The sequence below is a fragment of the Pinus tabuliformis genome, chromosome 4_1 (genome assembly GCF_031772625.1).
Source record: "Pinus tabuliformis cultivar Carrire ecotype Pingquan chromosome 4_1, CPIR1, whole genome shotgun sequence".
NCBI lineage: Eukaryota > Viridiplantae > Streptophyta > Pinopsida > Pinales > Pinaceae > Pinus > Pinus tabuliformis.
The window spans coordinates 74,349,180-74,361,773 of NC_142303.1; the positions used below are offsets into that span (position 1 = coordinate 74,349,180).

The 12,594-nt window shown below is 42.0% G+C and overlaps 1 protein-coding gene across 3 annotated transcripts in view; it reads left to right on the top strand.

Moving 5' to 3' along the window:
* Window positions 1-12,594, top strand: part of LOC149174219 (Metallo-hydrolase/oxidoreductase superfamily protein) — a 460,911-nt gene that overhangs the window by 305,726 nt on the left and 142,591 nt on the right. For all 3 annotated transcript variants that reach the window (XM_089419245.1, XM_089419244.1, XM_089419243.1), the window contains exon 9: window positions 5,134-5,179. In XM_089419245.1, the coding sequence (XP_089275371.1) occupies window positions 5,134-5,179 (46 nt within the window). The remainder of the gene's footprint in view (window positions 1-5,133; window positions 5,180-12,594) is intronic.

A 12,594-nucleotide genomic window follows, 5' to 3' on the forward strand; every position in this document is an offset into this window, starting at 1 on the left:
GCTTTATCCATGAAATTTGGTGGAGAGGCTAAGGCACATGAGATCTCCAAGACCCAAAAATCATTTAGAGAAATTCCACCTGGATGAAGAGATATTAAAATAATTAATATTTTTAATGTGTCCCTAAGTCTAAACTTAGGAAAATAAAATTATTAATGTGTATTAATATAAAATGGATGAGAAAGTTCTAAGTGACAAGGATCAAGCCAGTGCTAATCTTAGCCGTTGATTAGGGATTTAATCTCGCCCGTTGAATCTTCAACAGGAAAAGTATAAGAGAGGCTTGAGGGTTAGTTGGAGACACACCAAGTTGATCAAGAATTCGATTTTCTGGGGCAGGGTTTGCTGAGAAATTGAGTTAGTGATCTGTTGCGGCGGGGCAGTGCAACAGAAGGTCGAGAATACATATCAGGGAGGTAGAGAAAGTGCTGGAGAGACAGCGCAGAGCCTTGGAACACTGACGTAGAGGCAGCCAGGATTGATGCAGAGGTTGAGGAGGCCAGCGCAAGTGAAGTAGAGGGCCAAGAGGTTGACGCAGAGAGACAAGAGGCTGACACAGACAATGCAGAGGGCTGCAGAGTTGACGCTGGGCTGAAGAGGTAGCGCTGAGAAATTTTCGTGGGGTAGACTGGGAGTTGAGAGGTAGATGCAGAGCTGTAGAGGGTGACGCAATCCCTGGAGGGTGACGCAGTTCCAGAGAGAAGCTTGGAGCAGCTTTTGCTGTCTAGCTAAGGAACTGTCTAAGTTGCTGTGGGATCAATCATCTGGTTGCTGATGAGCCCGAATATCTGTCTTCGAGGAGAGGTACTTCTGCCAAGGAAAATCTCTGAAGGGTGAGCCATTTCTAACACCCTAGTTGTATTCATAAACTACATAATAATAAAACCCTCATATCTATTGCACCAGTTTTCCCACATTGGGTTTTTCCGAGGACGATTATCCAAAAATAACGGTGTCCCTTGTGTGATTGTCTCAGTTATTTCAGTTGCTGATCTGTATATGTGTGAAGGCTACATTTGTCTTTATTTCGATATTTATATTTATAAATAACTTGTTAATGGAATGAACAAGTAGGAGATAATAAACCAAATAATGCGGTAGGGATTTCTAATGAGTCAGACTTAGAAATTTCCACAAGGTATCAGAGCATTGCAGATCACAAGAGAATTGAAGACGCCAACAGGAGAAATTTGAAGAATTTGTAGCAAAAGCAGTTGTCCCGAGAGGCAGCGCTATTCTAGAACAGAAGCAGCAAGAGAGGAAGTGACGCGGAGCCTGTGTTATCATTTCGAGCCAGGAGGAGGGTTAGCACAGAGGAAGACAAGGGGCAGATCAGACCTACGCAGTGTCCAACCATGTTTCTCAGCCTGGAAGGATCGATGCTGTGGCCAGGAGGAGTAGATTCAGCCTTTGCTGGGATTGTGCAGAGCCTGAAATGATCAGTTTCTTTAGTAGCCGGGGCTTGGGAAGCTGTGGGCAGATTGTGATTTGAGGAGCTGGTGGGACACTGTTTCTGTCGAAGCAGAACTGTGTCTAAGGAGATGGAACCAAGGTAGAGGGAATCACTACCTCGTCGGATTTCTAACCAAGGAATCCAGATCAGACTTGTAGTTGCAAGGAGGATTGGAGAGGAGTGGTTTGACATTTGGTCCGAGGATTTCCAGAAGGGAAATCAAGACTTAGTGGGAGATTTCCAGGAGGGGAGTCGAGACTCAAAGGAAGTCCAGAAGAGGAGCTGAAATGGCAGTGAATGGACTGAGGGAACAAGACAGGTTGGATGGGGCTTCCAACTTTGTCATCTAAAAGGCCGGGATCCTGGCAGTCTTGGATTGACATCCCATCAAGGACTATGCCTTGAAAACCGTGGCTATCCCAGTTGACCTAGTTGAGAACGAGAAGTATGAGGATGCAATGGCAAGGGCGAAGTACATGATCCTAGACGGGGTCAAAGATCATGTCATACCACATATTATTGAGAAGAACACAACAAAGGAGATGTGGGACACCCTGACCACCTTATACCAGGGCTCTTCCGTGCAGCGGAAGATGCTATTGGAGAATCAACTGTGGTCATATCAGATGCAGAAGGGAGAGTAGATAGATCCATTCCTTCTCAGTTTGCAGGAGATTTGCAACCAACTTACTTTTGTGGTGTCTACACCGGATCCTGAATTTATGGTCAGGATTGCCCTGAATGCAGTCTTCGAGGAGTGGGAGACATTTGTCCAAAGTATTTTGGTAGGGCTAATCTTCCCGGGTGGGAGGAGATGTGGGCAGCTCTTCACCAGGAAGAGATCAGGAGGATGACCAAGGCGAGGAGTAGTGGCAAGGGAGGTCGAATCAAGAAAGAGGAGGAGGATGCAACTCTAGCATTTGTAGGACAACAAGGGAAGAGGAAGATGAAGGACATCTCCAAGGTTAAGTGCTTCCATTGTGGGGACTTGGGACATTATGCATCCCAGTGTCTTAGGAAGAAAAACAAGGGAGAGGCTTTCGATTCAAAGCTAGCTCCAGCTAAGGCAAAGAAAGAAGTCGAGACTAATAACGATTGTGCCATGAGTGCTCATGCACCTCTAGATAAGAGGTGGGGAGACATTGAGTTGTAGTCAGGAGGACTACATACTAGGGGCAGGATCCTTGAGGTGCCCAAACTCTTGGATCACATTCGGCTACGGGAGCCCTTAACAACAGTAGCAGGATGACAGGGGTCGGGTGGAGCAAGTGTAGTGGAGCAGCAAGGCAGTGCTTGGTGCAGAAATCAGAGGCAACTTAGTGGATGTTGCAACAGTGCGAGAGGCATAGAGTTGTATGCAGCAGCGCAGTGGCAGCAAAGGGAGCACATAATAGCTATAGAGGCAACTTCAGTATCACGAGGCTTCCAGATTGACTGGGATGTCAGTATTTGGGAGAAGACAGTTACTTACTTCTCGGTAACTTAGTTGCAGTGCAATAGTTAGCAGTAGTAGCTAGGGGTAGCATGGGCAGCATGTTGAGAGCAGTGTTGAAAATATCGGTATTGGCAAAATATCGGCAAGGGTCCATAAAATATCTTATCGGAAATATCGGCAAAAATCTCGGCAAATATCGGCAAGCATAAAAAATAATTTTTTCAAATTTTTAAATATAGCCGATATTTTCAAAATATCGTGATATTTTGCTGATATTTTCCGATATTTGCCGATATTTTGAAAATATCGCGATATTTTCAAAACAGAAAATATCGCGATATTTTCTCGGCGATATATCGTTTTGCCGAAAATATCGCAATATTTTCGAATATTGCCGATATATCGCCGATATTATCAACACTGGTTGAGAGGGAGCTGCAATACAAATGCACCAGTGGCAGTGGCAGTGTCATGGGCAGCAGTATAGGGAGCAACAATGTAGAGGATGTGAGGCTGTAGGCCAAGCATTAGCACAGGTATCGGTGCGGAGGATCAATGTGATGTTTCAGTGATGGAGTATTACTAGAGCACATTCCTCGCTAAGAGGGAGTGTTGATTTGTGGTAGCATTGGATGTACTCTAGCCATGAAAATTGATGGGGAGGCTAAGGCACATGAGATCTCCAAGCCCTAGAAATCGTTTGGGGAAATTCCACTCGGATGAAGAGATATTAAAATAATTAATATTTTTAATGGGGTTCCTAAGTCTAAACTTAGGAAATTAAAATATTAATGTGTATTAATATAATCTGGGTGAGAATGTTCTAAATTACGAGGATCAAGCCAAATCTAATCTTAGCTATTAATTAGGGACTTAATCTCTGCTGTTGAATCGTCAATAGGAAAAGTATAAGAGGAGGCTTGAGGGTCAGTTGGAGACACACCAAATTGATCAAGAATTCGATTTTTTGTGGCAGGGTTTGCTGAGAAATCGAGTTATCTGTTGCAGTGAGGAGCAGTTCGGCAGAAGGCCAAGAATACATATCAGAGAGGTAGAGAAAGTGCCGGAGAGACAACGCAGAGCCTTGGAAGGCTGACGTAGAGGCAACCAGGACTGACGCAGACGCTGAGAAGGCTAGCACAGGTGATGCAAACGGCCAAGAAGCTGACGCTGGGCTGAAGAGTGCAGAGAAATTTTAGTGGGGCAGATTGGGAGCTAATAGGCAGACGCAGAGCTATAGAGGCTGACACAGTCCCTGGAGGGTGATGTAGTTCCAGAGAGAAGCTTGAAGTAGCTTTCATTGTCTAGCTAAGGAACTGTCTAAGTTGCTGTGGGATCAATCATCTAGTTTCTGATCAGCCGGAATATCTGTCTCCGAGGAGAGGTACTTCTGCCAAGGAAAATCTTTGAAGGGGGAGCCACTTCTGCCATCCTAGTTATATTCAAAAATTGCATAATAATAAAACCCTCATATCTGCTGCACTGGTTTTCCCACATTGGGTTTTTCCAGGGACGATTGTCTAAAAATAACGATGTCCCTTGTGTGATTGTCTCAGTTATTTCAGTTGTTGATCTGTATATGTGTGAACACTGCATTTGTGTTTATTTTGGTATTTATATTTATAAATAACTTGTTAATGGAATGAACAAGTAAGAGATAATGAACCAGATAATGCAGTAGGGATTTCTAATGTGTCAGACTTAGAAATTTTCACATAAACAAATGCTTAATTTAAGATGTATACCAGTTCATAGTATACCCTGGGTTATAAACTTTTGCAATTTCATTCTTGTTTCTTCCCAACTGAACAAACTGCTTTGGAGTATTTCATCCCCTTTTAATTCTGAGGAAGCATATGTATAGCAGATTCTCTGCTGTAATAGATATAAATGGATGCTTAATATATAAGATACATACTAGTTCTTAGTATTTTTCCACTTGTCCTTTTCTATTTTAAAGTGTTTGTGCCGTAATTACCTTTAGCTTGGAATGAAATAGCTGCTAATAGTTCTTTTAATTATATAGTACTTTGAACTTCTAAATTTTAGGTCCCTAACCAATTAAGAAATGCTTTATGTGTTTATATCTTTGAATGTTCATAAGTGTGATTGTTTTGTCAAAGCATTTGACGACAGTAATTTGTGTCCCAAACATGAGTTGTTCTGGAATTTTCAAACTTGTCACTAAATGCTTCACATACATTTACTATTTCTTATATCTAATTACAGTTTCTTTCGTATGCAGTCAAGGCAGTTCCGTCCTAGATGCTAAGTCGGGTGGAAACATGAAGGTAAGCATTTGCAATATGATCATTAGTTCATTGCACTTTTAAATGTTAAGAACAAAAGCATCAATCTAACTTTGTAGAAAGCCTAATTTAGAAAAAATGTTTCATTTATTATGTATTTCAGTTCTGTTTTTTTTGGCAAATAAAACTTGGTCAAGCCTCCTTTTCTCGTGGTTTTTTGAGCATAAGTTATGCAAATTAAATGGCATAGATTCGTTCTAAGTTAAAACTATATTGTTGGAATATGCTCTTAGTTTTTAATTTAATAATTTGATTATGTTATTAGTGTAATGAGCCAAGTGTTGGTATATGGATTGGTTCTATAGCAAGCGAGCATATTCATGTTACCATATGGAGCATAAAAGTAGGGATGGGGAACCACTGTACCACAGATGCTATTAAAGACGATGGAAGATAGATTTGAGTCGCAATTTTGTTGGTTTTAGGGAAAAACCAAGACACCCCAAGGTAGAGGAAGAGATGGATAAAAGAGAAGGGAGGAAGCCCTCTAGATTAACAAGGGTTTTACTCTTAATTAGTTGTCATGTAATATAGGTTAATTGGGGTACTGTTGCGCACCCAAGTGGGTGACCCTTAGGAGAAAAATTTTCTACTACTTGTTCAGCTTGCCAGCCCACAACCTTATGATGATCGACAAGTAGCTATCTCTTAGAGCCCTCTAGCATGTCCCGATCAGTGCTTTTGACATCTAACTTACTTCTTGAAGGAAGGTGTGTCATCTATCATAAGGTACTTTAACCATTTTTGTAATCATGTGCTTTCATTTAATGTTAAGGGCATTCTAGTATGGATCACCAGTTGAGTTGGATGATTGATTGCTCTTGATTTTATTCTTGTTCCCACACTTCACCTTGGTGGTTATCCCTTGCCCCTAGTCCAGTGTGACCTTCCTTGAGGCCTCTCCTTCCACTATTTAGGAGGGGCACAAATAGGAGGCACTGATTGACATAGCGTGTCCATGATAATTCATAATTTTCACTTTCTACATATCCCTTATCCACCTCCATTGTTTGGTTTGATTGCTAGCTATCACCAGTATTGGCTCCCATTTATCCTCATCTTTGAGGAAGGTCCCGGAAGCTTTTCCCTTAAGAGGTTGATGCAGCTAAAAGAAAGTTAAAGCCTATATAGCCACAAGGCAAGAAAATGATAAAAGGCATAAGATTGTTGGGACAACATTGTAGTATGTGGAAAAAAGTCTATCTTGAGCTCTTACCCCCTCATTAGCCCTCATCTAGCTCATTATCCTTCTCCAATTGCTTAGTGTGAAAATTCTTTCACTGTAGCAACTAATTTATATTTCCTACTTATTCCACAATAAGTTATTTATGAAATTACTTCAATAAACATTAAAATAAATACTGCTTCAGATATCACATCGTAATACAGAAACAAACATATGCACAAGCATTAACACATTGACACAAATATTTTGGACAACAGTCCCTGGAAAAACCCAATGTGGGAAAACCAGTGCAGCAAGGGAGGATTTTATTATTCAACAATTCTTCAGTACAACAGGGTGCTAAACTGGCTTACCCACAGAGAGAAATAATTCTCTAGCACTTCTCCCAATCCCAGCGTCAGCCTGGCTGACCTTTGCGTGGCTCTCAAATCCTCTGCGTCAGCCCCTGCTTGACTGCGTCAGCCCTGGGCCTCTCTGTGTCACCCACGTAGGCCCAGCAAGTGACTGCGCAGTCTTCTGCTGCCTCTGCGTCTGCCTCTCCTGCCTCAGCGCTGATCTCCAGTGGCTGATCCTGCCTCTCTGCTCCGTACTTGCTGCCTCCTGACTGCTCACCAGACCACTGGTTCAATTTCTCAGCTAACCTCGCTCCAAAAATTGAATTGACTGGTCTCCCTCAGTCTGTTCTCCAAGTGACCCTCAAGCCTCCTCTTATACTTTTCTCGTTGACAAATCAACGGTCGAGATTAAGTCCCTAATCAACGGCTAAGATTGGATCTGGCTTGATCCATGACTTTTGGACCATTCTAACACAGTTTTATATTAATACACATTAATATTTTCTTTTCCCTACATAGTCCCTGATAAAGTGACACTGGATATCAATATGCTTCGACCTGTCATGAAACACTGGATTCTCAGAGAGCTTGATGCAACTCTGATTATCACACATGATCTTGGTCGCCTCCATATTCCTTCTGAATAGGTTTACAAGCAGTTTTCTAAGCCATATGGCCTCACACGAAGCTGTGCTTGCCGCCATATATTCTGCCTCAGATGAGCTTAGAGCCACGGAGTTCTGTTTCCTACTACACCAGGAGGTTATTCCTGATCCAATGTTGAAACAGTACCCATAGGTACTTTTCCGATCCACTGAACTTCTTGCCCAATCTGCATCAGTAAATCCACTTAATCTGATAGCCTTACCCTTGGTGTACAAGAGTCCATAATCGACTGTTCCCTGTAAATACTTGAGAACATGTTTGGCTGCTGCCTAGTGCACCCTCTTCTGTTCCACCATGAATTGACTGAGGGTGTTGACAACGTAGCAAATGTCTGGCCTGGTATTGACCAAATACATCAGGGACCCTATGAGCTGCTTGTATAGGGTAGGATCAACATCATTGTCTTTTGATGCATCAATCTTCTTCCAGTTGGTGATCATTGGCGTAGCCATAGTCCTACAATCCTCCATCCCAAATCTTTTCAGGATTTCTGTAGCATACCTCCCTTGCCTAAGGAAGATTTCTCCCTCTGCTGCCAAACTTCCAACCTTAGGAAGCAGTGCATTCGTCCCAAATCCTTCATATTGAATTCTGTGGCCAGATGCTTCTTGTAGTCCGCGATGAGTCTGGATGATCTTCTCAGAAAGAGATCATCCACATACAATACTAAGATTAGTGGCTCGTTCTCTACAACCAGATAGTAGATATTCGGATCCGCGTCACTCTTGACAAACCCCATCTTCTGCAAGTAGCCATCTATTCGACCATACCATGCTCTTGGTGCCTATTTTAGCCCATACAAGGCTTTCTTCAATCTGCATACATGAGGCTTCTTCTCATGAGTTTCAAAACCCTCTAGTTGTTCAATGTATACCTCCTCTTCTATTACCCCGTTCAGAAATGTCGTTTTGACATCCATCTAATGGATCTCCCATCCCATCTGGGCTGCTAGAGATATAACAGTCCTAATAGATGTATACCTATCTACCGGGGCAAAGGTCTCCTCATAGTCAATCCCTTCCTTTTGAGCATGCCCCTTAGCCACAAACCTGACCTTGTGTTTCTCAACATTGCTGTATGCAACGTATTTGATCTTGTAGATCCATTTTGAACCTACCACTGATCTGTCTTGAGGCCTTGTCACCACCAGAGGACAAGTGGTTCCCTAAGGCTTTGATATTTGGTCTAGGGAAAAGTGTCCAAATTTATTTGTACTTTTCTCCTAAAGTGACTTTGTAAGTGGTAAAGTCAATTTAATTTAAAAGTGACTTTATAAGTGGTAAAGTTACATTCTAATTTAAAAGTGACTTTATAAGTGGTAAAGTTACATTCTAATTTAAAGGTGACTTTATTAAACTCAATGAAGAATTAGAAAGTGAAAAAGTGACTATGGAAATAAAAGGCTAAGTGGGTCTTTATTTAAAGTGGGTGAGTTAAAAAATAGAAAGTGAGAATTAAATGAACATTTATTCTCATCCTTAGATCTAAATGAATGTCAGCCTTTAGATCTTAGGGTAACCCAAAAGGTAATTTGGAGATTAAAAGGAGAAGAGAAGAGGAAAAGATCAATTCATTCTTTCATGAGCATTTGAGAGAAAGAGAAGAGAAGGCAAGGAGAAAATTTCTAAGCAGTGACGAAGTGAAGGAGAACAACAAGAAGACATTTTAGCAAATCTAGGCAGCAACATTTATTGGCACGCATCCCAAGTAAAAACAGTACAATAGGAGAAAGGCACAAAAATCGAGAAAGAGGGACAGCAAGGTTTGGGCACATTTTTTGAGGCAGGCCGTACAACATTTATGTTATTTTATTGCTGTAAAAATTTCTGTTTTGGTTGTTCGCTGATTGGCACGATTTTCTAGGTGGAGTTCAAGCACGAAAATCGAGATAAGTTGTAATGTGTGGTTGCTAAAATTTTTACTGTGTATTTCAGTTCCTCTGTAAAAGCATTTTCAGAAATAAAAAAGAGCTCTCAAACTGGTTTTCCCCAAGAGTTGTAGGGGGTTTTTCCAGGGTCACATTGACCAAAAATCATTGTGTTATTTTCTGTGTGTGGCTGTCATAGTTTTGCAATTTTAGCAGTTGTGAAATTCCGAAATTTGTGTTTTCAGAAAATTATTGTCATTTCCAGATTTTAGAATTTTATCATGCTTGGATTTAAAACTAAATGCATGGAGTGATAAGGAAAACTGATAACTGGAGTGGGGGTTGAAATTTTTTTCATGGTATCAGAGCTAGGTTGGCTGAAAAGTGCAGTTTGGGACAGCAAAGTGAAAATTACAGCACGCTGTAAAACAATGCGAAACACTCAGTTTCATCTTAAGAAACTGCTAAAAGAATAAAAATAGCAACAGCTAAAAGAATGAGCATTAAATACTAAATAGAAATATTCTAATACCCTCCCTTAATGCTCAATCTATTTACAACACCAATAGACCCTCAAAATTTTACAAATTTATCAGGACCAAGAGGCTTGGTGAAAATGTCGGTGCGCTGCTCTGTTGTGGGAACATATTGCAACTGAACTGAGCCGTCTTCAACCAGCTGGCGAATGTAGTGGCAATGAGTTTCCACATGCTTTGTTCGTTCATGAAAGACTGGATTCTTGGCAAGTTTGAGCACTCCCTGATTATCACAGAACAAAGGAGTAGGCCCTGTCTGGAAAACATGCATATCTGCAAGCATACGTCGAAGCCAAACTGCCTCACAGGATGCCTTAACTGCTCCCCGATACTCAGCTTCTGTTGAGGAGAGAGCCACTGCCTGTTGCTTCTTACTAGTCCAAGTAACAGCACCAGATCCTAGACTAAACACATACCCAGCTGTAGATTTACGGTCATCAACCGAACCGGCCCAGTCAGAGTCAGTGTAGCCACTGAGAATAGGATTTGAACTGCGAGTATATAAGAGACCATAATCAGAAGTACCACGCACATATCGTAGCACCCGCTTTGCTGCTATCCAATGATCAGCTTTAGGAGCTGACATGAAGCGGGAAATGTAGCTTACTGCAAAACTGATGTCAGGTCTGGTAGCAGTAAGATAGATGAGACTGCCCACTAATTGCCTGAATAAAGTTTCATCCAAAAGAGGAGAGGGTGACTGTGCTGAAAGTTTGAGCCCTGGTTCCATAGGAGTCGTGGCCGGTTTGCAATCCTGCATTCTGAACCTTTCCACAAGATTTTTGGCATACTTGGACTGAGAGAGAAAGATCTGATTTTCAGTTTGCCAAACTTCAACCCCTAGGCAGTAATGAAGAAGTCCCAAGTCTGTCATCTCAAAAGTTCTGCATAGATCTTGTTTGATCCCATGGATCAAATGTGCAGAGCTGCCAGTAATGATAAGGTCATCCACATAGACAACCACAAACAAGATATCACCACCAGTATGCTTGATATACAGGTTTGCATCAGATGGACTCTGCTGAAAACCCTGATCTGTCAGGTACTGATCAATTTTCATGTACCAAGCCCGAGGAGCTTGTTTCAATCCATAGATTGCTTTAGCTAACCGACACACTTTCTATTCTTGACCAGCAACCTTGAATCCTGGAGGCTGCGTCATGTAGACTTCTTCTTGGAGATCACCATTTAGGAAAGCACTCTTTACATCCATCTGATGAACTTTCCAATTGAACTGAGCTGCTAGAGCAAGGACAAGCCTTATGGTACTCATCTTGGCTGTAGGAGCAAAAGTCTCCTCATAGTCGATGCCTTCCTTCTGTGAGAGCCCTCGAGCCACAAGGCGAGCTTTATACTTGTCTATGGTTCCATCAGCTTTGTATTTCACTTTATACACCCATTTGCAGCCTATGGGCTTTTTTTCGGCAGGAAGATCAGAAAGTGTCCAGGTGTGATTCTTCTGAAGACTCTGGAATTCGGCTTCCATAGCCTGTTCCCACTCAGATGTACCCTTAGCCTCTGAATAGGTTTGAGGCTCAAAAATATTGTGTAAGTTAGCCATAAGAGCGAAATTGACTGTAGAGTGTTGTCTGTTCTTATGTCTAGAAGTTCTACCTTCAAGTAGCTCATCATCCCGGAGATCACCAATGGTTTTAGCCCACCATTTAGGCCGAAGAGTAGAAGAACTAATATCAGGAGGAGGTGGAGAAGACTCAAGAGCAATAGGGGCAGCAAGGGGAGGGTTATTTTCTGGAGGAAGCTCAGATAGAGTATTATCAAATACTGATGCTGCATCATCCCTCCCATCAGGTGGACCGACCGGAAGAAGAACACTGTGAGGATGATCCTCAGAACGCTGCTCAGAAGAAGAAGACTGAAAGAATCCTCTGTCTTCATCAAATACTACATCTCGACTAAAGCTAAGACGACCAGTGGCTATATCTATCAGCCTATAGGCCTTGTGATGATCATTGTAACCTGTCATCATGAGTTTCTGGCTTTTGGAATCCAACTTAGAGCGCTTAGCAGGTGGAAGCCAAACATATGCAACTGAGCCAAAAACTTTGAGGTGACTGATCTTAGGCTTACGACCAGACCAAACTTCTTCAAGAGTCTTCCCTTTAACAGCCTGAGTAGGTGATCGGTTAAGAAGGTAAACAACAGTAAATACTGCTTCAGCCCAGAATTTGTTTGGAACACTCCTGTGTTGTAACATGGAACGAGCCATTTCAACAACCGTGCGGTTGCGACGCTCGACAACACTGTTCTGTTGGGGAGTGTAAGGTGTGGTTAATTGACGTTTGATGCCATGAATATCACAGAAGTTGGCAAACGCTGAGGAACAAAATTCCCCCCCATTGTCGGTTCTAAGGGTCATGATATTACACCCAGATTCTTTTTCAACTAAGGTTTTAAACTTCTGAAAGGTACTAAGAGTATCAGATTTATTTTTTAAAAAATACACCCACATCTTTCTACTGAAGTCATTTACAATAAGTAAAAAATATTTGCAAGCAGTGATAGAAGCTGTATTCATAGGACCACAAATGTCAGCATGAAGTAACTGATGTACCTTAGATGCGCGCCAAGATTCTCCACTTTTGAATGAAGATCGATGTTGCTTTCCCGCTTGACAGGCGCTACATACCCCCAACTGCTGAGTCTGAATATCAGGTAATCCTGACACAAGTCCCTCCCGAGAGAGCTGAGAGAGATACTGCATATGTAGATGCCCAGATCGCTGATGCCATAGAGTGCTGATGGGAGAGACACGTGCTGCTAGAGCCACTTCTGGAGAGTCACCGGTG